Raw genomic sequence first — 27,605 nt, 5'->3', positions numbered from 1 at the left:
TGACGAACACAAGGGGTCACAGGTTCAAGGTGAGGGGGGCAAGGTTTAACACAGATGTCAGAGGGATGCATTTTACACAGAGGATGATGGGGGCCTAGAATGCACTGCCAAGCAAGGTGGTAGAGGCGGATGCGCTGGGACTGTTTAAGACTTATCTGGATAGCCACATGAACAGACCGGGAATGGAGGGATACAAACGAATAGTCCAGTTGGAAGCATGAGCGGCATAGGCTTGGAGGGCCAAAGGGCCTGTTTCCTGTGCTGTATTGTTCTTTGTTCTTTTAAGAGTACAGGAACGAGATAGAGTATCTGGTGAACTGGTGCGACAACAAAAATCTCTCCCTCAATGTCAACAAAATGAAGGAGATAGTCATTGACTTTAGGAACATGCCCCTGTCCACATCAGTGGGGACGAAGTAGGAACGGTTGAGATCTTTAAGTCCTTAGGGGTCCAGTTCACCAATAGCCTGTCCTGGTCCCCCACATGTCAACACTATAGTCAAGAAAGCCCACCAATGCCTCTACTTTCTCAGGAAACTAAGGAAATTTGACATATCCGCTATGACTCTCACCAATTTTTACAGATGCATCATAGAAAGTGTCCTTTCTGTTTGTTTGGCTTGGCATGGCTTCTGCTCTGCCCAAAACTGCAAGAAACTAAAAAGGGTCGTGAATGAAGCCCAGTCCATCATGCAAACCAACTTCCACCCATCGACTTTGTCTACAATTCCTGCTGCCTCGGAAAAGCAGCCAACAGAATTAAGGACCCCATTTACCTGGGACATACTCTCTTCCATCAGGAAAAAGATACAAAAGTCTGAGGTTACATCCAACTGACTCAAGACAGCTTCTTCCCTGCCATTTTCAGACTTTTGAATGGACGTACCTTGCACTAAGTTGATCTTCCTCCACACCCTAGCTATGACTGCAACATTACATTCTGCACTTCCTCCTTGCCCTCTCTACGAATGGGGTGCTTTGTCTGTATAGCATGCAAGAAACAATACTTCTCCCTGTATGTGAATACATGTGACAATAATAAATCAAATTAAATCAAGTCTCACCTAGATGAGTGCAACTCCAAAAATATTCAAGAAGCAGCCCGCGTAATTGCTACTAGCATTCACTCCCTCCAGCACACACCAACAGTGGCAGCCATGTGTCCATTTACAAGGTACACTGCAGGAACTCACCAAGCTTCTTTAGGCAGCACCTTTCAAACCCAAAACTACTACTATCTAGAAGGAAAAGAGCAGCAGATATCTGGAAGTTCCTCTCCAAACTTGACTTGGAAACATATCACTGTTCCTTCACTGTCACAGATCAAAATCCTGGAACTCCCTCCCTGACAGCATTGTGGGTGCACCAATACTTCAGGGACTGTAGTGGTTCAAGAAGAGAGCTCATCATCACCTTCTCAAGGTAACTAGGGATTGGCAATAAAAATGCAGGTCTAACCAGCATGCCCACATCTCACATCCCATTTAAAAAATTTTTTAAACATAGCCATTGGAACTTATTTGGAAACAATTAATAAGATAAAAGAATTATAATAGCTAAGTGGTTGGTTCAGCGAGAAATTAAAGAGATGTAACTTCTAAGATACGTATAAAAATAATTTAAAATTTTAAACACATGTTTTGAAGAAAATAAATGTGGAAATGTCACAGATCTTTGTTGAAATAGTCCACAATTTCTTTGAGAGAAAATAAATTCAAAAAAGTTATTGAAAAGATAATAGGAAGTGGTTTTGATTTGATTACTCATGTGGAATATAGCCCTGGCACAATCCTTGATGGGCTGAATAGCCTCTTCCCCTACAGTAACATTTTATGATAGGTGCAGATGTGTTCAACAGCAGATTTTGAAGTGTCACTACAAAAATGTAAATAGTTTCCTTTTTGCACAGACAAAAGTTTGATAACTGTTGTTGGAGCACAGAAGTGGATGGAAGAGTTCAGTTTTATGCTATAGGCCAGGCAAACTGTTGCTAATAGCAAGAAGAGATAAAATCAAATTGAGTTAATTGGATGAACAGAAGAGTTCTGAAATCTATTAGTACACTACCTTATAGTATAGAAATCCCATGTGAAGATGACACCCCCTCCTTTTTCACACCCCATTTTAAGTTTAAAAGTTTATTTACTAGTGTCACAAGTGACTTGCATTAAGACTGCAATTAAGTTACTGTGAAAATCTCTTAGTCGTCACACTCCAGCGCCTGTTCGGGTACACTGAGGGAGAATTGAGCACGGCCAACGCACCTAACCAGCACATTTTTCAGACTGTGGGACGAAACCCACATAGACATGAGAAGAACGAGCAGACTCTGCACTGACAGTGACCCAAGCTAGGAATCGAACCTGTGCCACTGTGCCATCCCTTTACTCATCCCCCCATCAACCCTCCCACCCAAGCTGCGTTTTGCTCTGTTTCTGTTTTGCAGGTGAGTACAAAAAAAAGGAAAACCTCTAGGAAACACTGGTTAGACCCCATCTTAAGGGATTTCATAGAGTGAATACCTTCCAATGACAGAAGGGTTGGTAACTAGAGGACACAGATCTAAGGCAAGAGGCAACACAAATTTAAAAAAAAAGGCAGAGAGTTAAGATGATATGAAATGCACTGCCTGAAAGGATAAGAAAGCAGATTTAATAACAACTTCCAAAAGGAAATTGGAGAAATACTTGAAAATTTAAAAAAATCTATGACTATGGAAAAAGAGTAATGTGAGACTAATTGAATAGCCCTTTCAAAGAGTCAGCATTAATGCAGTAGGCCAAATGATCTCTTTCTGTGCAATGATTGTACTCTATGATTCTAATTTACTTTATTATTGAGAGTATTAGGTCAGGTGTTCAGGAGCACAAGTGAAATGAGCAGATGGAAAGATTTATGTTAAAGGTTTCTGGATGTAAAATTAATCAATTTGAACAACAGACTCTCTTCAGGGATCATGATCTTGATGGAAAGATGATCACTCTTTTCCTCCATAGCAATAAAAAAGTTAATAGTTATAAAAATGTGAAATGTTGTATTCCAGTGAAAACCTCGATGTAACTTTATGTGAAAAGTTTCTTCTTTGGTTTCCATTGAGGACAACTGAGTGGCCACTTCTATCTGTCGTTCTTATCATTACCCTGCCTTTTATTCTGTCTGATATCTCCCTATCCCACTCTACACTCCCTTGAATGCACAGACTGTACTGTAGTACTTAATGGGTGGATTTTCTTCTGTGGTGTGTTTCCAAGCAGTGGGAGGTGTTGCAGCACTCGCTGGCTGTGGAATCTTACGGTGCTCCTGTTGTCAACCGGATTTCCTGCTGAACACACCCTCGCCACCGGGAAACACACGGCAACGGTGCATCCTTGGTGGGACTGTAAGATCCTGTTGGCTTAAATGCCAGCTAGATCTCAGCAAATATCTCCACGAAGCACTCTACATGATGTCAAAAGACTATCTTCGTAATTCAGGAAATTTTAATCTCAACATCTGCACTATTCCAACATGCTCCTGGCTAGGCTCCCATATTCTGCCATCCATAACCTTGGGATCATCCAAGACTCTGCTCATATTAACTCACACCAAGTCCCGTTCCCCTATTACACCTATGCTTACTGATATACATTGGCTCCCTGTCAAGCAACATCTTGATTTTCAAATTTTCATCCTTGTTTTTAAATCCCTCCCTGTCTCTGGAATCTCCACCGGTCCCACAAGCCTCAGATGACTGTGCTCCTCTAATTCTCACTTCTTGTGCATCTTCAGTCATAATTGCTCTGTCAATGATGGCTGAAACTTCAGTTGCATAGGCCCACAACTACAGAATTCCTATCCTACACCTCTCCACCTCACTTTCCTCCAACCTTTTAAAACCTACCCTTTGGACAAAATGCTTCTGGCTCAATATCATATTTAGTTTTATAGCGTTCCTATGAAGCATCTTAAATGTTTCATTATATCAAGGCACTATATGGACAAGCTGGTGTTGCTGTTGGTTCAAAACAACAAAGAAAAAATCTCCATATGCAAATCTGGTATTAGCAAATTCCATATCAACTTGTACAATTTTAAAGTTTTGACCAATAGATTGTTGGTTAATAGATTGGCGGTTAATAGACTGGCATTGCAGAGAAATATTTTTACTTTAAGAATTATCTTGTTGGTTTGACTTCTACTATTCTTAAAGCAAACATAGATCAACTTAAAATAAATAGCATGATAGAATAAATACTGCAGCAAACAAGCTAAAAGAACATGCATAACATGCAGACAATGTCTTCCCCCATTCTCCCTCAAACCTTCCAAGTTTTCTGCTGCACGGTTCCTATCCTGAAGATGTTGAATTTTTTGCTGAGTTCCACACTCTCAGTTATCCAAAAGTAACTCTGCTTATTACTCATTATCTTAACAAGCAAAGTTGCTATGAGAAGCCACCTGGAACACCTTCTAATGCACAAATTACAGCAAAGAATTGGCTTACCGCTAAGCAAAAGGGCCTTCTTCTCAATTTCATCTTTCGATATCTCAAGCATGTCACAGTACGCACGAGCCAGTCGCCAGCAGAAGTCAGGTTTTGAACGATACTGCAAAAAAAAAAGCAAAGGATACACATAGATCTGTGCACTAATTTCATAAACTGATACCTACTAGCCAAAAACTGATGACTGTTCCCATGGACTGACAGACACAAAAAAATCTGGGCTTCAACAGTGAACAAGTTCCTGATGTTGACAGGGCAAAACAGCACCAATGGAAAGAAGGTATTTATTGAACGAAAACAGTTTATTACCCTGAAGCAACCTGTGGGCTGAAACAGGAATTGTACTCACTAGATATAAGGCATTTATTTGACTATTATGAATTAGAGTCACAATCAGAGATGAAGCAAGTTCTCTTGTTTTAAGCATAAATCATAGAATCCCTATAGTGCAGAAGGAGGCCATTTGGCCCATGAGCTTGCGCTAACAACAATCCCACCCAGGCCCTATCCTCATAACCCCACGTACTTACCCTGTTAATCCTCCGTTACTAAGGGTCATTTTAGCATGGTCAATCAACCTAACATGCGTACCTTGGCATGTGGGAGAAAGACAGGGCACCTGTTAGGAAACCCATAAGGAAAGGGGAGAAAATGCAAACTCCACACAATCACCTGAAGCCAGAATTGAACTTGGGTTACTGGCACTATGAGGCAACAATGCTAACCACTATGTTACCCATAAAGTAATTAGATTATTTGAATGATACAGATAGATAGTGGCATAGCGTAATGTCACTGGACTAGAAATCCAGAGGCCCAGGTTAATGCTCTGGGGACATAGGTAAAAAGTCCCAACGTGGCAGAAATTTAAATTTAATTAAGTAATCAATCTGGAATATAAAGCTAGTCATGAAACAATCACGATAGTTGAAAAACCCCTTCTGATTTGCCAACGTCCATGCGGCCTCCTTACCTGGTTTGGCTTACATGTGGCTCTAGACCCACAGCAATGTGGTTGATTCTAACCTGTCCCTGAAATGGCCTAGCAAACCACTCTGTTATATCAAACTGCTACAGATATGAAACAGAATGGACTGGTTCAAGAAGGCAGCTCATCATCAGCTTCTCAAACTGCAATTTGGGATGGGCAACAAATGCTGACCTTGCATGTGATGCCCACATCACATGAAAGAATAAAAACACTCTGCTTATTTTCCTGTTCATTACGTTTTACTATCATTTTATTAAACAATAAATATTAATCAAATCTATTGTCTCATTTTATTAGATTGAAAACAGCCAAAAATGTGTGGCTTAGGATGATTGGCCATTCTATGTTGCCCCTTAGTGTTAGGGTGATGTCAGGGAGATTGGTAGGATAAATATGTGGGGTTACGGGGATAGGGCCTGGGTGAGATTGTTGTCGGTACAGGCTCAATGGGCCGAATGGCCTCCTTCAACACTGTTGGTACTCTATGAACAGGTTGCTGTCAGTGAATTATAAATGCAATCACATGGCTGTGCAATGACAGCGTGAATGCCAAAGATTTCAGGAACTGAAATGTTACCTTCTGTTAAACTCTGAGGGCACAATTTTATGAGCTTGTTGCGCCCATTCAGCAAAAGCAAAAATGAGAATCGCGCCCGTTTTCCCACCAGTTCCCATGTTACCAGGCACTTTTTCTAGATATGAGACTTGCGCCCAAAATTGGTGAGACTTCAATTTGCATGCATCTGCACGCCTCTTAATATTCGAGTTCGCCATGCAATCATGCCCCCTCATGGTAACCATCTCATCGGCAAGATGTCACGCTGGCAAGGAAAACACTTCTCTATAAAAGTCTGTTTGAGGCACAGCAGTGATGACAGTGAATGAGGAGGAGAGTACTACTGAGCATTGACCTCTGGGTCTCAGGTGCAACCATGGTGCATGGTGGTTGGGGTGTGGTGGAGCTTGTTCCATTCTGGGGGCCCTCAGGGTTTAGCATTGGCTGGGGCCTGGTGTTGAGCGCATTCCTCCTGGCTACTGAATGAATCACCAAGTGGTTGCTTATGAGGGTGACCACCAACCCACTGATGTCACCATGGCACCCCTCAATCTTTCAGCTGCATAGGCTTTCTGGCTGACTGCTGACATTCTATCCCAGTCTCCACTGACACAAACAAGCAACAGCTCCAAGCAAGGGAGCTCTGCAGGCGTTAAAATGGCTCCTCACACTGCATAACTCTGCAGTGATGGGAACCCATCCCTTTATAGTCGCGACATGCCTCATGACACAAGACATTGCAACAGACATTTGAGTGGGTGCACCTATGTCTATGCTTCAAGAGGCCCCCAATGGGCCCTCTGCACTGGCACCCATATGTTCCCTCTCCCCCCTCGATTTTGAGGGTGCAGTGATGGTTACCATCAAGGTGGCATATGGCACTGGGCATGATATCAGCTTGCCACCACCTGTAGTCAAATGGGATAAGGGTTGCTGAGAGGGACTGCAGGTCCTGGGATTGATAATCTCTCAGAATTTCTCTTTCTTTTCCCCCCACCCTGCCAGAGCAGAGATAGATTTTGGCATGGAGCCAATAGTCCTGGCGATCATTCCTGTGGTTGCTGTTGTTGTTGAGGAGAATGGGGGAGACATCAGCACACTGCTGCTGCTGTTGGTTAGGGGCAGGAGGCAGAGCCAGGGCACAGAGGAGATGGAGACTCTGTTCTTCAGACGTTGATGATATGCCGCTGCAGGCTCCAGCTCAGCAAGGAGACATTGCAGCACCTGTGTGAGGTACTTGTGGACTTGGCACCTCATGCTACGGGGGACACCTGCTCCTAGTGGCAGTGAAGGTCACGGCGACCATCAACTTTCTTGCAACCAGGTCCTTACAGGCCACCAGTGGGAACCTCGGTGGGATTTCAGTGACCTCGATCCACAAGTGTGTCTGCAAGGTGATGGATGCCTTGCTTGCCGGGGCAGGGGAGTATATCCATTTAGATGAAGGCCAGGCCTAGCAGGAAGCCCGTGATGTTGAACGTACAGGGGGTAATTGATTGCATGCCCATTGCCCAGGGTCCCCAAAATGTCAAGCACCGCCATTCGTGAACTGAACAGGGTTCCATTCGTTGAATTTTCCGGTGGTCTGCAACCACAGTATGAACTTCATGCACCTGTGTGCTCACTACCCAGGCAAGCTTCAGCTTGGAGAGCTCTGACATACCTGGTGTCTTCGGAGACAAGGCAAGGCTGCCGGGATGGCTCCTGGGGTACAACAATCATCTGCTAAGGATTTGACTGTTGACACCAGTGCAGAGGCTAGAGATGGAGGCTGATTCAACGAGGCCCATGCTGCCACTTGGTCCATCATTGAGTGGAGCATTGGGATCCTAAAGATGTGGTTCCATTGCCTGCACCATCTGGTGAGGCCCTCTCATACTGCCTCCTGAAAGTTGCCTGCATCATGGTGGTGTGCCGTGTGCTCTACAATCTATTGGAGAAACCTCCTGGAGGAGGAGGATGAAGAAGGTGACCAGGTGGGCAACTCTGGGGACGAGGGAGCCTAGGAGGATGTGGAGGTCAAGGAGAAAGCAGAGGAGGATCCAGGGAATGGAGGACAGGCGGGGTGGCAAGGATCCAGAAGGACAGGGAAGCGAGGGAGGCCCTCACCGCCACAAGGCATGTGATGCACAGCAGCAAGAGATTGGGCTAAGGAATGGCAGACACTGTAGCCTGGAGGATTAGCAGTTGGAGAGTGGGCCAGAGAGTAGCAAAGACTGCTTGTTTGGAGATTGGTAGTCAGAGAGTGGGCCAGGAAGTGGCTGAGACTGCAAGCCCGAGCTGTTTGCAGTGATCAGGAAGGCCAGAGGCTGTGAACCAGATGATGACAGCGAGGAGTCAGGGAGTGGGATCTGTGGCAAACAGGTAGATTGAGAATCAGGATCTGCAAATTATTTTATATTCTTAAATGTGTGTAATTTTAAAAATTCATTTACCAATACAGAAATTTAGCATTGTAAAGCATTTCAGCTTGCAGGGTATAATGTTTTAATGTTTTTTCTGATAAGGAAGTTCCCACAGCACGTAAAGCTTTTGCATTGGTTTTAATAGAAAAATCTAATTTGCTTGAAGCCATTTCACTTAAAGTTGCACTTTACAGGAATGTAATTACAACTTTTAATGAAGACGTATTTTACAGGGCCAAGAGAAAGGAAAGGTGGAGCAGCAAAAGCAAAGGAAAAGGTCTGTGAAACAGTGGAAGGCAGAAGTGTTTAAATGATAAAATGGATGAAGATGAAAGCAAAAAGTGGATAATAATGGGACAAGTAACAGAGTAAATGATTGGTGCAGAAAAACATTCCCTTTAAGTTGCATGGCAACTTAAGCACACATTTGGTGGACCCTGCAAAAATACGTTAAAGCTGCTGCACAATTAAAATTGCCTGTGTATGTCAAAGAAAGGGTTAGAATAAATGTTACCTACATGATATGTAAATGGAAACAAAAGAACAATCACCAGATCTGGTGTCTGAGAAATTTGGAGCAATGTTTTTAACTCACTGTTGAGTCCAAGAGGTTGTAATTTGCCTAATCAAAAGCCAAGCTGTTGTTCCTCAAGCTTCCATTCAGCTTTATTGGAACAATGTAAGTGGTCGGGAAGATTTATTTTAGAAGTCAAATTCAAATTTAACCATTGACCATGGTGAGATTCGAACCTGGAGCCCCAAAGCATCGCTCTAGCTTTGTGATCCAACAGTTCAGTGATCTATGCCAACAGACCACAGGAAAGTTTCATTTCCAGAACTTTTCAGGAAGGCAATGGGCATATTTACCTCAATGAGGTAGCACGGTATTACTCAAAGACAGAAAAATGTTCACATTGTTGAATTTATCAACATATAGAAACAGGTAACAATAAATATGAATATTACAGCTTCTGTTCCTTCGGAGGAGTATCAATCAAGAAAGTTATGAAATAAACATGATAAATACATGAACTATTTTGCTGGATTAAGATGAAACCAAATTACTACAGATGCTAGAATCTGAAACCAAAAGAGAAAATGCCAGAAAATCTCAGCAGGTCTGACAGCATCTGTAGGGAGAAAAAAGAGCTGACGTTTCGAGTCAAAGCTACTTTGAAGGTGTGGGGGAGGGGGGCAGGAATGGGTCGAAGAGAAGTAAAACTTAGAAAAAAGAGGGAAAGAGGAAGGGGGGAGAAAAGGTAAGGAAAGAGGGGTATAAAGTACAGGGAAAGAGTGGGGGGAAAGAAAAATGAAGAAAGACAATAAAGAAATGAAAGGTAGAGAATAGTAAAATATTAAATAAAATGGAAACAAAGAGGTTAAGGTGGAATAGAGCTGAAGTTTTGAATTCGATGTTGAGACCAGAGGGCTGTAAAGTGCCTAGCCAGAAGATGAAATGCTGTTCTTCCAGTTTGCATCGAGTTTCACTGAAACATTGCAGCAGGCCAAGGACAGTCATGTGGGCATAGGAGCAGGATCATGTGTTAAAATGGCAAGCAACCGGAAGGTCAAGGTCCTGATTTCGCACAGACTGAAGGTGCTCAGCGAAGCATTTACCCAGTCTATGCTTGGTATCTCCGATGTAGAGGGGAACACACTGGGAGCAGCGAATGCAATACACCAAATTGAAAGAGGTGCAAATGAAACACTGCTTAACCTAGAATGAGTGTTTTAGGCCTTGGACGACAAGCATGGAAGAGGTAAAGGGGTAGGTGTTACACCTTCTGCGATTGCATGGGACAATGCCACGAGTGACAAGATAGGTGTTGTGTATAGTGGAGAAGTGGACTAGGTTATCCTGGAAGGAACGGTCTCTGTGGAATGCTGACAGAGGGAGTAAAGGGAAGATGTGTTTGGTGGCGGCATGACACTGGAATTGGCGAAAATGGCAGAGGATTATGCTTTGCATGCAGACGCTGGCGGACTGAAACATGAGAACAACAGGGACTCCATTCTTGTTCTGGGAGAGAAGGGGGTGAGGGTCATGACACGGGAGATATGCAGCATGCTGTTGAAGGCCCTATCAACAACTGTAGATGAGAATCTACAGTTGAAGAAAAAGAAACACATATTAGAAACACCACGTTGGAAAATGGCATCATCAAATAAATGTGATGGAGGCGAAAGGAGCTGAGAAAAAGGGATAGAGTTCTTACAGGATGCAGGTGTGAAGTGCTATAGTCCAGATAGCTGTGGGAGTCAGTGGGCTTGTAATGGATACTAGTAGGTATTCTATTGCCGGAAATAGAGACAGAAAGGTCAAGAGAAGGGAAGTGTCCGAGATGGAGCAGGTGAAGGTGATGGAGGGGTGGAAACTGGACGTAAAGTTGATGAATTTTGAGAGGTCTGGCCGAGAACATGAAGCGGCCCCAAAATAGTCATCAATGTACTGGTAAAGGAGTTGTGGGAGGGGACTCAGGTAGGCCTGGAACAGGAATGATCCACATACCTCATAAAAAGGCAAGCGTAGGTAGGACCCAGGCAGGTATCCATTGCTATTCCTTTGATTGGAGAAAGTGGGATAAGTTAAAGGAGAAGTTGTTGAAAGATAGAACGAGTTCAGCCAGGTGGAGAGTGGTGGTGGATGGGAATTGTTCAGGCCTCTTTTCAAGAAAGAAACGAAGAGCTCTCAGGCTGTCCTAATATAGGATGGAGGTGTAAAGAGATTGCACACCATGGTGAATAGGAGGCGGTTAGGAACTGCAAACTGGAAGCTGTCAATATAATGCAGGACATTAGATGAATCCCCAATGTAGATGGGGAGGGGATGGACCAGAGGAATGAGGACGGAGTCACGATAAAAGGAAATAGGTTCAGTGGGGCAGGACAGTCCTTTTCGAGGATTTTAGGAAGTAGTAGAAGCGCACTGTCTGGGATTAGGAGACTATGAGGTTGGAAGCTGTGGGGAGAAGGTACCTGGAGGAAATGAGGTTGCTGATGGTGTTGGAGATAATGGCTTAATGTTGGGTGGTGTGGTCATAGTCCAGGGGAGGTAGGAGGAAGTATCTGAAAATTGGCGCTCAGCCTCTGCGATGTAGAGGTCAGTATGCCAGACGACAACAGCACCCTCTTTGTTACCAGGTTTTATGTCAATGTCAGGGTTGGATCTGAGGGAGCACGGAGTGGAAAGTTCGGAAAGAGAGAGGTTGGAATGGGTGAGGCAGGCAGAAAATTTAAGACGGCCAATGTCCCATTAACAGTTCCCAGTGAAAAGATCGAGGGCAGGCAATTTTCCCAGCGGGGGTGTCCAACTGGAGGCAGAATGTTGAAGGCACGTGAAGGATTATTGAATGATTTGTGGAATGGGGAGGTGGGGGGGCTCTTGCCCAAAGATATGGACACGGAGACGAAGGCCCAGAATTCACTGAGATGGGGATGTAAGGATACAAAACTGTATCCTTTACTGAGAATAGCATGTTCAACTTCAGAAAGGGGAAGGTCGGAGGGTATGGTAAAGACATGGCAACAGCTGGGGCTAGAAAAGATGGAGTTCAACAGATTGGGACTGATGGAGGGCCTGGGATGAGCAGTGGTGTTTATAAGTTGTTGAAGCTTATGTTCATTAACAGCTGCAAGAAATAGGAAAAGATTTTTGTTAAGACATTGAATGATGCAGAGGATGAAATGAAACTGGGGACAGGGACAGCTTTGAGAGAGTAAGGCAATGTTGCTGGAGAGAGATGTCGAGTGTCTTCATGTGGTGGTGCATGGCACTGAGCGTGTCTTTTAGGATGTGGCGAGAACAGCAGTTTGAAGAATGCTGTATATCCTGGAGGTACCTTTAATCCTGGAGGTTACATGTGGGGTGGAATTTGAGTTGAAATCCACATGGGGTAGGTTGGAGATGAAGACAGTCACTGAGGAAGGAAACGTGGCTGTGGAAGCTAGTCTTGGTAAATACCTTGTCCAACATTGAGAGAGAAATGGAAAGCATTTTTTCTTTTGGGGTTAGAGGGGCGGGGGAAGGCATTCGGAAATCCTGTCGGAGAGAAGAGCAGTACTTTTTCAGGGTGGGCATTCCTGGAAGAGGAGTGGCAGTGGGTTAAACACTGGATAAAAAATTTGAGCTAGCTTCAAAGCTAGCTTTGACAAAGGGTCATCTGGACTTGAAACATCAGTTCTTTTCTCTCCTTACAGATGCTGCCACACCTGCTGAGATTTTCCAGCATTTTCTCCTTTGGTTGCAGGTTTAAGAGTTTGCACTGTGTGAGGATAACGCCCACAATGCACAACATTTTAAACTGCTGATCCAAGTCATGACATCATAGAAGGTGTTAGACAGGAGCCAGTCACCCTGCAACAAATCAAGCAAATCATCAGAATTCAGAAATCTGGATCAAATCATCGACTCATTACCTGGCAGGGTGAAACTATGATCAGGCAGGAGACACAGCACTTGGGGTGGGCTGACGCTTATGATCATGATTTGCCTGTGCCAGGGTAGTGCAAGCAAGCAGGGTAGCTAAGGTAGGTTATACCAAGTCTTTAGCTGATGCAATTTTTCAAAGCCATCACAGCCTTTTGGCTAAGATGAAGCTCAGATCAAGCCTGGGAGTGGGTGTAATGCCTCATCATGTCAGCTTGGATCTGGTTTGTCCCTTATGTGGGGATTCTGATTGGACTTAATTGAAATTTTTTATTATTAGGGATAACATACCAAACTAAAACAAAAAATACCTTGGTCAAGGAAATATTGGCATCTTTAGCAAAGAATGAATGATAATAAGCTAAACTCCAATGGCTCAGTTGGCAAGAAGGCCAACTTCAACTTTTCCCTCCCATCTTTATCAGGGCAGGGGTGGTGGGGGATAGTGTTGGGAAGATGATTTGTTCTCTCCTGTGCCTTCCCATTCAATTATATGCCTGCCCCCAACCCCAAAAGCCTCCTGCCTTCCAGTTTCTTAGAGCTTTTGGACTAGAAAAAAATTAGGTGTGACCCAAGATTTCATCACTATCAAATAATTCAGATGAAAAAATTGCAAATAGATGGAAGAGATGGGGATAGGGCAAAGTCGCCATCTACCACATAACTGAATAGTCCAACAGCCATGTCTGAGGAATGGCTCATCAACCACTGAACTGTATGCCAACAGAGGTTCATACCTTCAGAAAGCAGATTAAAAAAGAGAGAATGCAGAGAAAAATATATAGTGCTTATAAATTAAGTGGCTATTATCTAGCCAGGATTCTATGCATATCCTGTCTTGGATACAGAGAAAGTAAAAGTTTATGAAAAATGTGAAGTGCATCCCTACCTTCCTTATCTTACTCCCTGTGTGCCTTAGGTCAATGACTGTTGTCCCACACTGCTATGTGTCTTCCATCAAGACAGTTCAGAAAGCATATTTCTCCATTGCTCCTCCACATGCTTCTTTGCTTCAGGCTATTTGCATGACTAGCATCAACAGTCTTCTTTGTTCTTGAAATGAAGGATCATACTACCACAAACAAAGCTAGAGACTGGCAATGTTCACCCATATCTTAGATCTGGTACTGTGTAACAAGGCAGGTAGAATTAGGGATCTTCTTGCGAGGGATCCTCTTGGGATGAGTGATCATAGTATGGTTGAATTTCTGATGCAGATGGAAGATGAGAAAGTAGGGTCCCGAACCTGTGTCCTCTGTTTGAACAGAGGGGAGTATGATAAGATGAGGGCGGAATTGGCGAATGTGGATTGGGGGTGCAGATTGGTTGGTAGGACGGCTGAGGAACAATGGAGGATTTTTAAGGAGATCTTTATCGGTACTCAGCAGAAATATATTTCGATGGTAAAGAAGGACTGTAAGAGAAGAGATAACCAGCCGTGGTTATTGAAGGAAATAAAGGAGAGTATTAAATTAAAAGCTGATGCGTTCAGAGCAGCTAAAAATAGTGGGCGATTAGAAGATTGGGGAAGATTCAAAAAACAACAAAGAATGACTAAGAAAGGATAAAGAAAGGAAAGATAGAGTATGAAGCTAAACTAGCTCTAAATATAAAAAATGATAGTAAAAGTTTTTACAAATATATAAAGAGGAGGAGACTGGCTAGAGTGAATGTTGGACCCTTGGAGGATGAGAGGGGGGATTTAGCGGTGGGTGACAAGGAAATAGCTGAGGATTTAAATAAGTTTTTTGTGTCGGTCTTCATGGATGAGGACATAAATAGCTAATAGAGAGGTAGTGCTTGATAGACTAACAGGACTGATGGAATGCATCCCAGGGTTCTGAAAGAAAAGGCAGAGATGATAGCGGATGCCTTAGTAATTATTTATCAAAATTCGCTGGACTCTGGGGAAGTGCCAGAAGATTGGAAAACGGCTAATGTTACGCCACTGTTTAAAAAAGGTAGCAGACAAAAGGCAGGGAATTATAGGCCGGTTAGTTTAACGTCCGTAGTTGGAAAAATGCTAGAATCCATCAAAGAAGAAATAGCGAGGCACCTAGAAAAGAACGGTTTGGTCAAGCTGACAGAGCACGGATTTCTGAAGGGGAAGTTGCGCTTAACGAATTTATTGGATTTCTATGAGGATGTGACTAGTGTGGTAGACAGAGGGGAACCGGTGGATGTGGTGTTTTTAGATTTCCAAAAGGCGTTTGATAAGGTGCCTCCCAAAAGATTGCTGCAAAAGGTTAGGGTGCACGGAGCTGGGGGTAAGGTGCTAGCATGGATAGAGGATTGGTTGTCTTATAGGAAGCAGAGAGCTGGAATCAATGGGTGCTATTCTGGTTGGCAGTTGGTGACTAGTGGAGTGCTGCAGGGATCGGTGCTGGGGCCTCAACAACTGTTTACCATTTACATAGATGATCTGGAGGAGGGGGCTGGGTGTGGGGCACGAAATTTACTGATAACACGAAGATGAATGGAAAAGCAAATTGCGTGGAAGGCGCATAAAGTCTGCAGCGAGATCTGGATAGGCTGAGTGAGTGGGTGAGGACCTGGCAGATGGAGTATAATGTTAGCAAGTGTGAGGTTATCCACTTGGGTAGAAATAATAGTAGGAGGGATTATTATTTAAAGGGCGAAAAGCTGCAACATGCTACGGTGCAGAGGGACCTGGGGGTCCTTGTGCACCAATCACAAAAACCCAGTCTGCAGGTGCAGCAGGTGATCAAGAAGGCGAATGGAATGTTGGCCTTTATAGCGAGGGGGATAGAATATAAAAGCAAGGAGGTCTTGCTGCAACTGTACAGGGCACTGGTGAGGCCACAACTGGAGTACTGTGCGCAGTTTTGGTCGCCGCATTTGCGAAAGGATATATTGGCCTTGGCGGGAGTGCAGAGAAGGTTCACTAGGTTGATACTAGAGATGAGGGGGTTAGCCTATGAGGAGAGAGTTGAGGAGGAAATATTACTCAAAGGGTGGTGAGTCTCTGGAATTCTTTGCCCATTGAAGTGGTGGAAGCTACCTCACTGAATATATTTAAGTCACAGGTAGATAGGTTTCTGATAGACAAGGGAATTAAGGGTTATGGGGAGAAAGCAGGAAAGTGGAACTGATCCACTTCAGATCAGCCATGATCTTATTGAATGGTGGGGCAGGCTCGAAGGGCTAGATGGCCTCGTCCTGCTCCTATTTCTTATGTTCTTATGATGATTAAATCCAACCCTAGGCACCATTGGATCACCTTGTGGAACAAAATATTGTTGCCAGCATTAACAGGACAACGGCCATTTTATTAGTTGTCACACTAGAATCACTAGAATAATGCAATAATCTGGCTGCCAGAATTGTACACAGTGTCATGGGTGACTGTCAAGAGATAGAAAACATTCAGGTTCTCAATCCCAATCATTATCCAATGATTTCCACTAAAATGCTTGTGCTACATTTTGAGAGAGATGAGAGAACCAAATGTTGCTGAGTTCAGTTGTGATCTCCTTTATAATTGACAATCTACCATCACCAGGCACAGATTTAGGTGCAGACATGTAGAATGGCCACTTGAGGACATATTAAAAGCTACCAGACCTCACAGGACCATTCTGCAGAGAGATTCTATGTACTTCAAAGAGGAGGAGGAGGGAAGAAAAAGGGAGAGAAGAAAAGGAACCATAATTTTGTGATGCTCAAGCTGTGAAATTTACCTTGTTTTAGTCCTTACAAAGACAGGCACAGGTATTTTGAAAGTCTGGTGCTAACATTGTACAGTCAACTGTTTCATGCCAGGTTGGTACATTTACAGCTGCCGATGAAGAAATTTGTTATGCAGAGTTCTAGTTCAATGATATTTACCTCATTGCCAAACAGGGGCAGTTCAGCTTTAAGAAAAACGCAATATCACTCACTATGAAGTATTGATGATAATTAGGGAATTAGACCATAATATTCCAACTTTCTTGTCGAAGGAGGAGAAGATGGGATTCAGTAATCTCAAAAACAGCACATGAACATAATTTTAAAAAAGTTACCTTGGGTTTGTTTGACAAGAGCAACTTAAATCCTTTTGCTTTGTCTTCATCCGTGCCATCGTGCAACTTGTCTGCTGTACGTAAAAGTTGAGTGAATTCATTTGAAGTTTCAGGTGTTGGGCATTTATGGCCTGAATCCTTTTGATGTGCTGCTTCTTCACGGTCATTATCCGACTCTGCATTAGCTGTAGTATATCTAGGGAAATAAATTACATCAACCCACAACACAATTTTCAATTTACTACTGTCACGGCTGCTGATTAATCCCTTCACTACCCCACCTAAAAATTAGCTTGCATGGTAGAACAATAAGCTAGAACTGTAAAACACTTTGCAATAAACATTGGTTCAGCAAGACAGTTTGGAAGTGTTAGACATTAATGAATACCAACAGAATTCAAATTCTGAAACTTAGAAGTTAGAAAGTTTCTACGGCACTTCACAGCCAGAAATAAATTGGCAGGCAAGCAACAGAACTGGTGATTGTACCAACTGATTGCACTATTTAAGAAAATTGAATAGCTGGAAAAAATAATGTCCGAGATGACGTGCATCTTGGAGATACCCTTGCCTGAAGTGGCAGAGATTTGGGTGGTGCTGCTGAGTCGCTGCAGTTCATCCTGTTGATCGCATACAATATAGTTGTGGTACAGCAATAGCCGAGGTAATGGATGTTTAAGCCAGTGGAAGAAGTGTTTTATCTTGGATCATATTCAGTTTGTGTTGGAAAAATACTCTACTGGATGTAGACATACTTCTCACAAAGAAAAATGATTAATATCATTGGGAGGTCAATCATCTCAGTCCAGAACATCACTGCAGGAGTTACTCGGGGCAACTTCCCACACCCAACTATATTCAGCTGTTTCAGCGATCATCCATCCATTGTTAGGCCAGAAATGGGAGGGTTTGCTAATGATCACACAATATTCATCTCCATTCATAGTTTCTCAGACAATGAAGCAATTTATTCCAATGTGTAACTAGCACGAATGTCATCAGGTTTGGGCAAGAAACAGAAAATGCTGGAAATATTTAGCAGGTTAAGCAGATCTGTGGGGAGAAAAAACAGGGTTAACTTTTCAGGCTGATAACTTTTCATGGTGTTCTGATGAAAGGCTATTGGCCTGAAAGGTTAACTGTCTTTCTTTCCCTAGATGCTGTGTTGCTGGAACTGCAGCAATTCAGGCAAATAGAAAGCATTCCATCAAAACCTTGTGCCTTAGTGAGGCTTTGGGGAGGCAGGAGCAACACAATTACAGTAGAAATACCCAGATCTGCTCTAATGGCCACAGCATTTATGTGGCTGACCAGTTCAGTTTCAGCCAATGGGTGACCCCAGGATGTTGATGGTCAGGGACCTGACAATAGTAATACCATGTGAAAATTAAAGGAAAGTGTTTAGCCGCTCTCTTATTGCGGTTGGTCGCTGCCTGACACTCCAGTGTCAAGCAACATTTGTGCCACACAATAGTCTGAAACTGATACAAAAGTAAAGTACTGCAGATGCTGGAAATCTGAAATAGACATAGAAAATGCTCAAAATATCCAGGAAGCCAGACAGCATCTGGGGAAAGAAAAACAGTTAACCTTTCAGGTCAATGAGCTTTCAACAAAACACCATGAAAAGTCATCAGCCAGAAAAGCTAACCTTGTTTTTTCTCTCCACAGATCCTGCTTAACCTGTTGAATATTTCCAGCATTTTCTGTTTCTTGCCCAAACCTGATGATGTTCATGCCTGGTTACACATAGGAATAAATTGCTTCATTATCTGAGGAACTGTGAATGGAGATGAATATTGTGTGATCATTCGCAAACACTCCCATGTCCGGCCTAACAATGGATGGATGATCGTCGACACAGCTGAACATAGTTGGCTGTAGAATGCTGCCCCGAATAACTTCTGCAGTGATGTTCTGAGACTGAAATGATTAACCTCCCAATGACAATCATTTTCCTTTGTGAGAGGTATGTTTACATCCAGTAGAGTATTTCCCAATCTACAATTTTAATAAGGCACCTTGGTGTCACATTCAGTTAAATGTCCAAGCAGCCATTTTCATTAGGCTCTGAATTTAGCTTGTGTCTAAGTTAAACTAAGGCTGGAATGAAGTCATGAGCTGAGTGATTTTGGTGGAACACAAATTGAGCACTTGTGAGCAGATTATTGATAATACTGTTGAAGATTTCTTCCTCACTCTGCTAATGATTGATAGTAGGTTGATATGCTGGTAATTGGCCAATATGGATTTGACCTGCTTTTAATGAACAATTTTCTAGAACGTCAGGCAGCTTTCACCATTGTAGCCATGTGGGAACAATTTTGTTAGAGAATAGCCAGCTCTGAAGTGCTAATTGAAACCTATTAGGTATTTAATATCCATCAACAGAACCTAATAGTTTAAGGGTAAACAGGTGTTCCGTATTGATTAGTTAATTATACTCGTGTATAAAAAGTCAGTCAGCACTAAATGATGGTTATTAACAATGGGGAGGCAAGTTCTATGACAAGCAAACTAGGTTCAGCACCTTCTTCACAACTAGGCTTGGAGATTTGTCAGTACAGAACATTGATGAGATCATAGATAAAACCACATCCACAGTACTGTGTAGAGTTTTGTTCTCCTTATTTTAAAGAGGATATAAATGTGTTAGAAGCAGTTCAGCGAAGTTTCACTTGATGGATAGGATGGGATAGGCTATTTAATGAGGAAAGTTTGGACAGGCTGGACCTACATTTGTTGGAGATCAAAAGATTGGAAGCTGATCTTATTGACATATACAAGATCCTGAGGATGGAGGATTTTTTTAAATAATGAATTTGAATATTCAGTTGTTCAATAACCTATTTAGGGTCACGATCATCTGGATCCACTGAATTTTCAGGAATGATAAAATAACAAGTAAAAACTCATCTTTTGGTCTAGAGTGAAACTACCTCCTTTAATATTACTCCTTCTGAAGGAAATTTCCTGCAAGGAAAAATAATCCAACTTTGCTTCTCTCACTGGCACAAAGGAGGCAATCATGCTAGTTTCTTTCTTTCACCATCAGATATGCACCAGCTAATGATCCTAATTGATGCCAGTTCAAAGTGATTAACAGTCAGGGAATTGGCTAGTGCTGAGCTGAAGGAATGGACATCAGTTACCAATAATGCTGAAACACCTACTGAAAATGTTTCGTACTCAAAATTAGGTGATTGTTATTAATTGTTGATAAATGAGCAGCCGTTCTTTCATATTTGTTGTACGTAATAACCAATTGCATGCCACAATTTGTTTATGATTCTTGGCTACAGTGGAAAGTTAGCTCAAATAAGAATTGTATTCTCTTCAACATATTTTGTTTCCAGTTTTATTGATTAAAGGAATTCATGAAACTTAAATTTAATTAAATTGTTAAGTAGTGAAAAGTTAAATACTTGAACAAACTACATTTGTGTGGTGCTACATGATGTCTGAAAACATCAGAAATACTTTATACAATCAAGTACTTTGGAGATATTGTGATCTTTTTTGTAAGTGATGATTACAATCCATTTGGTCCTTTGAAGTTTGGATGATTTGCCTTGCAGTACATAAGCAATAGAAGCGGGCAGACCAGTCTGCCCCACCATTCAATAACCAATGACACTTTTCTGTTCTATCCCCAAGTTCTTGATTCTCTCCTCCCCACCCCCCTCAGTAGGCCCAGGGATAGCATTAGTACGCAGAATATTGTTTTAAAATTCTGATCTTGCCTACATAGATCTATTACTAAACCTTCGCCTGAAAGCTTGTTAGTAACTTCTAACTTTCTGTTCTTCTAAAAAGTAAACAACTTTGCTGGCAAGTTCTGCTGATATTAGGACCCTGAGATATAGCATTTGACTAGGATGTGATTTTATTCTAATGCACTCTCACAATGTAATCATTTAACCCTTATAAAGATCCCTTAATAAACTAGTTATCATCTGAATATATTGTTTAATAAATCATATTCATTATTTCCCTCTTACAAACGTGGTATATGAATCTTAGTGTGTATGTTCCAATAGTTGGTGGATCATATCAAACCAGATGTGCCTTGAGCTGTCTGCAACAGGCGAAGTACTCACTATACCCAACCAGTTGGGCACGCAATTTGTAATAACAGCTACATATATTCACACACAATGCCTTGTCCTTTGCAGGCAGAGCATGTTCATGAATTGTGCCTTTGTCAACTGAAGAAAAGCTCGAGGAACAGCCATTCCCTAGTTTACTCCCCATGGCAGTGACTGAGCCAGCCATAGTTCTATCAGCTTTGAATTAAGCAAAAGCTTGGTAGTTAATTCTCCATGGTAATGCCTCTACCAGAATCCACTTGCTAACCAATCAGCACTCTTTTTTAATGCTGTATAAACTGTTGCTCCCTTTACAATTAGTATTCTTGCGTATCTGTCATGAATAGTGCAAGACAAAAAGTTTTGACTTACTGATTTATATTCCTTCCCAGCCTTTTAGTGTTCTCCTCACAGCTTACTTTCTCCTCTAATTTTGTGTCTTCAGTAAACTTGGATATAGTGGATTTTGAGCTTCCATCCAAGTCATTGATATGAATTGTAAATAGCTGTCGCCTAAGCACTGATTTTTATGATGTATGACTAGCCAACCCAAAAATAACCTGTTTATTTATTTTCTAAAAAAAAAACTGTCCTGAATCTCATTGAGCCCTATTCTTATCTGGCATCTCACTGAATCTCTTCTGAAAATCTACATGTACTATACCCACTTGTTCCCCCTTATCTACCCTGTCAACCACAAAATTAAAAAGCTCTATCAGATTTGTCAAACATGATTTGCCTTCTTCAAGTCACGTTGACTGCCTAATCCATATTGTGATATTGTAACTGCCCTGTTACCATGCCCGTAATAAATTATTCCAACGGTTACCCCACTTCTGATATCAGGTTAACTGGTCTCTGGTTCCCTGTTTTCTCCCTCCTCCCTTTCCTGAATGACAAAGTTTGCTGCCTTTCACGATTTGGAAGCTCAAAACCAGTCATGCCGGACATAAAATGTGCTAAAGACTGAGTGCTTAACAAATGGACATTTGTCAGATGGTACTCTATTCATCACCTTGAGTTTCATGATTTAGGTTCATCTTTGAAACCAATATTTTTCCATCTATCTCAGGTCCTTTGGCATAATTCACATTGTAAATATAATTTTTAATGGGAAATACCAGAAGTAAAATTTCTGACTACAAAAAAAGACTTTATACATTCAAGATATCTGGCAGAACAGCAGAATATTACTATATTCACAAATACATAGCATTGACCCCCTCAGTCTAAGCACTGATTCTTGCAGGACCCTCCGCTAATTACAAACGGCCATAGAAACAAAATGTTGCCTCTCTTTCTAATGCTTATAAGATTAGTGTCGAGATTTACAACAATATAAGAACAGAACAAGCAGCCCTGATAAAGTACATTTGTGGAAAAAGAGAGAATATATATGGTGACATGAACCAAGCTCCGAACAAAACAGACATTTTGAAAATCTTTCAACTGCACTTGATTAGCAAGAATATGTAAAAGCAAAGTGTGCAGCACAGAAAGCAATTAATCAAACCCAACGTGTAGCAGATCTTTGCTAGAGCAATCCAAAATTATTCCCAATGTCCTGCACTCTTTCCAAAACCTGGATCATATGATGTATCAAAGGTTAATTTGCTTTCCCCTTATTTGATACAATGCTCCTCAAGTGTGCATAGCAATCCATATTCAACAAACTTCTGTGCGAAGAAATTTCTCTTAACCTCATTCACTCTGACAATTTAAAATCAATTACTTCTTGCCACTGATTTCAACCAAAGGGTCTTTCCCTATAGTTACCATGTCAGCATCTTTAATAATTAAAAAGGAATCCTGTCTTTGACTTCTTTCTGTGAAAACCAAATGAAAAATGTCTGGTTCAAAGGTTCCAGCACTAAAATAGATTAATTGATAACATTCGGTAATGTTCTCCAGTAGGGATAGTGTGAAACTTACTTAGGATACAACCAGGTCTAAATTTCATCCTATTTTCCAAAGTTAGAGAGGATATTTTCAATTTTTAGATTTTGAAACCATTTTTTTCATACAGATTTCCTGCTTTCATAACCTGATGTAAACAAACTATTATCCAAAGCTAACAAAAAAAATGTGAAATAGAAAGAGAAGGTTGGGCTCCACAAACAGCTTCCGATGGGTAAGATGGGTAAGGAAAATTCATCCATTCACTTTTGTTCACTGTTTCTTATAAACAAAGTGGCAAAACAACCATTCTGAGTGCAAATCTGGATGGATTCCAAAGAGATAAATTAATAGAATATAAGCACTGATGAGAGTCAGCCACTTGTGCCAATTAAAATGCGGAAGAGTTTCCTGGGGTGAACTTACTTTTGCTTGCTTCAAGCTACATTGTTTTCGTGTATTGCTTGTTATTTCATTTTTTAAATCTTAAATTGGCACAAAGGCACTGTTGCTGCGCCCAGCACCAGCATTAAATGATTCCTATTGTGTATGCTGATCCTCAATAAATTGCAAAGCTTTGTTGTAAAGCTACAACAATAACAATGTGCAGTCTTCTTGCATTACTGCAGGGAAGCAAGGAATCAAAGAAAGCAGCAACCTTATTGTCTGATATTTCTCAACTAGGTAAGATGGATAGGCAAACTGGAGGGATTTAAGCAGCCGATGTTCAATTTACTGACAGGGCATAAAACTAATCACATGGTCCAGCCACATGTTAGAGAAACTGCACAACTGACACTTCTCTTGATCTTTATGCTTACTCTGAATGGTGGCTGTTCTGAAATGCTGTAGGTCTTTGCTGGTGCTAGCCACAGCAACATCCAGTGATGAACATGACTGAAAAGACAGGGAAATGATGAAATAAATGCAGTTTAACCTCATTCTGCCACCCAATACCAGGCTGTTTTCATTATTTACAGTTATTTATTTACTGACATTTTCTCGTCAATGGAAGAAGAAGAAATGGATTCCAAATTTAGATGGGCAATGTTTCTTGAAATTGGAATCATTTATAATATGATGCCTTCATGGCAAAATCACCATTTTGACAATCCAACTCAGGCCATAAACATAAGTGCAAAGCACAGATATTCCACTGATATGAGGTTGAAGTTAAAGATATGATTGACATAAGTGGTAAATTGGAAATCTTCAAATTCATTGCATTCATGACCTAGGAGAACCCAATATTACATTATTGGGTGTTTTTACAATTCTCAGAGCTTTGTACAGATATAGCATGCAACAATATGGTGCTATTTTAGATCACTATATAGTGCAGAATATTCTACTTACCCTCCTTCACTCTCTGTTTCAGCGCTGCTTTTATTTCCAGCGCAGGCCCCGAAATAGATGGAGTTTGATTCAGCAGAATTACTTCTTTCTCTGTGAATTCCTATTTTCTTTTTTCTTGATGTTTTTTGGCATTGTTCTAAACTTGACCTTTGTTGAACAAAAATATTTTCTCACATGAAGATCCAAAACCATAGACAAATGGTATAATGAAGGTAACTGCATCTTATGCTAACATAACAAAATGGGACAATGGTAGCTCTTAGCTGCTTAGTAAGAGCAAAATTGCTCTTTAGGGGCAAGAAGATTTTGTAATGCAAACTTTTTTGATTTGATTTATCATCGTCACATGTATTGGCATACAGTGAAAAGTATTGTTTCTTGCACATTGTACAGACAAAGCATTCTGTTCGTAAAGAACGTAGGGGAGAAGGAAAGGAGAGGATGCAGAATGTAGTTTGGAATGCAATTTTAAAAGCATAGAATGAGAGTAAAAGAATTAGAGAGTACTCTGAGGGCAGCTCGCAAGAATTTGCCATGGTTTGGTGCCATCATTAATCTTGTTTTGGTGGGAACTGTTTCACAGAATGAAGCTTCAGCATTTCAGAAGTTGAATTTTATTATTTTAATTACAACTCTAGGCCCAGAAACATTAGTCAAACAATACTAAAATGTATTTCAGGATAAGAATATCAAAAATGATTAAAGCACATTCCTGTCAGGCTTTATAAATTGTGTCTTAAACACTAAAATGATCAAACAATATGACATTCGGAGAAGGTTTTGAAACCACCAAGCACAGCTTTCAATTTTTCTTCACTAGTATGTTCTCAATCTCTATTGTGCTTGCTGAAGAGGAGAAATTTCTAATGGCTACCTTCATGGCCCAACAAAAGTTCTAGATTCAGCTAAAGGAAAGGAATATATCTTCATAATGTTAGATGCTGCTGAAAGTACTACGCTTATGACACCTACTTATGACACCTTCAATATAAAATGCATTACTCATTCATTCTTTCAGCAAGGTGTCACATCATCAGGAACCCAGGTTTAACTCTGGCCTTGAATGACTATCTGTGTGGGATTTGCACATCCTTCCTATGTCTGCATGGGTTTCCTCCAGGTGCTCTGGTTTCCTCCCAAAACTGTGCTGGTTAAGTGGATTGGCCATGCTAAATTGCCTCTTAGAACCAAGGTGTAGGTTAGGGAGATTAGTAGGGTAAATACGTAGAGAGGGCCTGATTGGGATGTTAGAAATAAGTAGGGCGATTCTCTTGACAGTCCTGAATTGGCCAGAAAACTGCTCTAGATCACAACTGTTCTTTCAGTGCAACTTCAGACCCAAATCTCCCCACTCTGTGCAATGCAGAGGTCACAATCATGAATCTCATTAAAAACCTTGGGGGGAGATGGGACTATTCATGGCAGAGGCTCACAGCTCCCTAACTCTGTGCATGCGCAGCGGCCCCGATCTGCCAGACTCCCCATTTGCTGGCCAGCTCAATTGCTGGCCAGCCCGGGACCCCCACAGTGCTGTCCCTCCTGACACCACCACATGGGGGCCAATTGCAGCCCCCACAACAATTCGCCCCCCCCCCCCCCCCCCCCCCGCCCCCACCAACAAGGAGCTAATGTCCAGGCACCCTGTGCCCCCAAGCTGTGGTGATTTCCCGCTACCACACCCCCCCTTTACTGGCACTTTCCCCCTTGGATGATGCCAGGGGTGACAGGCTGGCATTGCCAGGGTGCCCATGCCCAGGGTGCACCACTCCCCGCCGCCAGGCACCTTGGGAGGCCCCGATTGCCTCTGGCGGGATCTCCCACTAGTTCCGCTGTTTAGAAGAATGAGGGGAGATCTCATTGAGACATATAAGATGATGAATGGGATGGATAGGATAGAGGTGGAGAGGCTCTTCCCGCTCAGAAAGGACAGTAGGACTAGAGGGCACAGCCTCAAGATAAAGGGGGGGTGGTTTAGAACGGAGTTGAGGAGGAACTTCTTCACTCAAAGGGTGGTGAATCTCTGGAATTCTCTGCCCGTTGAAGTGGTGGAGGCTGCCTCGCTAAATATATTTAAGACACGGGTTGATAGGTTTTTGATAGGCAAGGGGATTAAGGGTTATGGGGAGAGGGCGGGAATGTGGAACTGAGACACGACAGATCAGCCATGATCTTATTGAATGGCGGGGCGGGCTCGAGGGGCTAGATGGCCTACTCCTGCTCCTATTTCTTATGTTCTTATGTTCCCCGAGTGAGGGGAGCTACTCTAAACCCTGGAGTGAAATACTCCTGGTGGGGTGGGAGATGCTATTGGGCCCAGCAAGCTCCATGCCAGGCGTGATAATAACATTTAAAATAGTTTAAAAATACACTTAAAATAGATTAAAGTGACTTACTTCTTTTTCTGCCGGTTTCCAGCATGGTCTTGACTGCGCCTGTTCTGTGGCTCTGGGAAAAGTGTATGTGTTGGGAACGCATGCACGAATCCCTCAAAATAGCTGACACGCGCATCTCCTGACCCAATTTGCCAGAAAATTTGCAGGTTGCAATGAGAGAATCGCCCCCAAGATGTGTAGGTTAGGGAGATTAGTGGGATACATCTGTGGAGTTACATTAGCGGAATACATGTGCGGAGCCTGGATTAGATGCTATGTAAGAGAGTTAGTGTAGACTTGATGGCTTCCTTCTGCACAGCAAAAATTCTATGATTTCTATGCCCATTTTCTTCTGCCCTTGAATAGAAAGGCTTTCTATGACATTTCAGGGGGCAGTTAAGCATCAACCACATTGTTGAGAGTCTGGAGTCATGGAAAGGCCAGACCAGGTCAGGACAGCAGATTTCCTTCAGATGAATGAACCAGGCGGGTTTTTACAATCAATTAATAGTTGTTTCATGGTCACCATTACCAAGACTGGCTTTCAATTCTGGATTCCATTCATTAATTGAACTTAAATTCCACAAATTGCTGCGGGGCCTTTGGATCTGTGTCCCTAGAGCATTAGCCTAGGCCTCTGGGTTACTGGTCTAATTACATTACAATTATGCCACCAACCCCTCTTACCTGATGTCCCCAATCAATACAGAAAATACCAATAAGTCAAAAGTATTCATGAAAGAGTTTTAAATATGGTCCATATTAAAATATATGTGTTCTGAGAGGGATGGTGATGCCTTATATGAACTTACAAGTGTTGCATTATGTACCAAGATTCAAGTACATTGGCATGTGGGGAGGGCTTCACATTCCTGGGGCATTGGGACCAGTTCTGGGGGAGGTGGGACCTGGACAAATTGTTCGGGTTACACCTGGGCAGGACTAGGACTGATCTCCTAGGGGGGAGTGTTTGCTAGAGCAGTTGGGGAGGGTTTAAACTAATATGC

At 42.1% G+C, this 27,605-nt stretch overlaps 1 protein-coding gene across 5 annotated transcripts in view; it reads right to left on the bottom strand.

The window, feature by feature from the left end:
- The window catches only part of LOC145352735 (regulator of microtubule dynamics protein 3-like), a 315,582-nt gene that overhangs the window by 262,004 nt on the left and 25,973 nt on the right, over positions 1-27,605 (bottom strand). For all 5 annotated transcript variants that reach the window (XR_013888574.1, XR_013888575.1, XM_080202997.1 and 2 more), the window contains exons 3-5: positions 24,227-24,373; positions 16,887-17,082; positions 4,484-4,586 (exon numbers count right to left, since the gene is read on the bottom strand). Coding sequence is in view for 3 of the 5 variants with exons in the window: in XM_080202997.1 (XP_080059123.1) it covers positions 4,484-4,586; positions 16,887-17,082; positions 24,227-24,373 (446 nt within the window). In the remaining 2 variants the exon portion in view is untranslated. The remainder of the gene's footprint in view (positions 1-4,483; positions 4,587-16,886; positions 17,083-24,226; positions 24,374-27,605) is intronic.

This window comes from Carcharhinus amblyrhynchos, chromosome 14 (assembly GCF_965287045.1).
Source record: "Carcharhinus amblyrhynchos chromosome 14, sCarAmb.v2.hapA, whole genome shotgun sequence".
In the NCBI taxonomy this organism is placed as follows: domain Eukaryota; kingdom Metazoa; phylum Chordata; class Chondrichthyes; order Carcharhiniformes; family Carcharhinidae; genus Carcharhinus; species Carcharhinus amblyrhynchos.
This window is presented reverse-complemented; position numbering and strand designations above follow the sequence as displayed.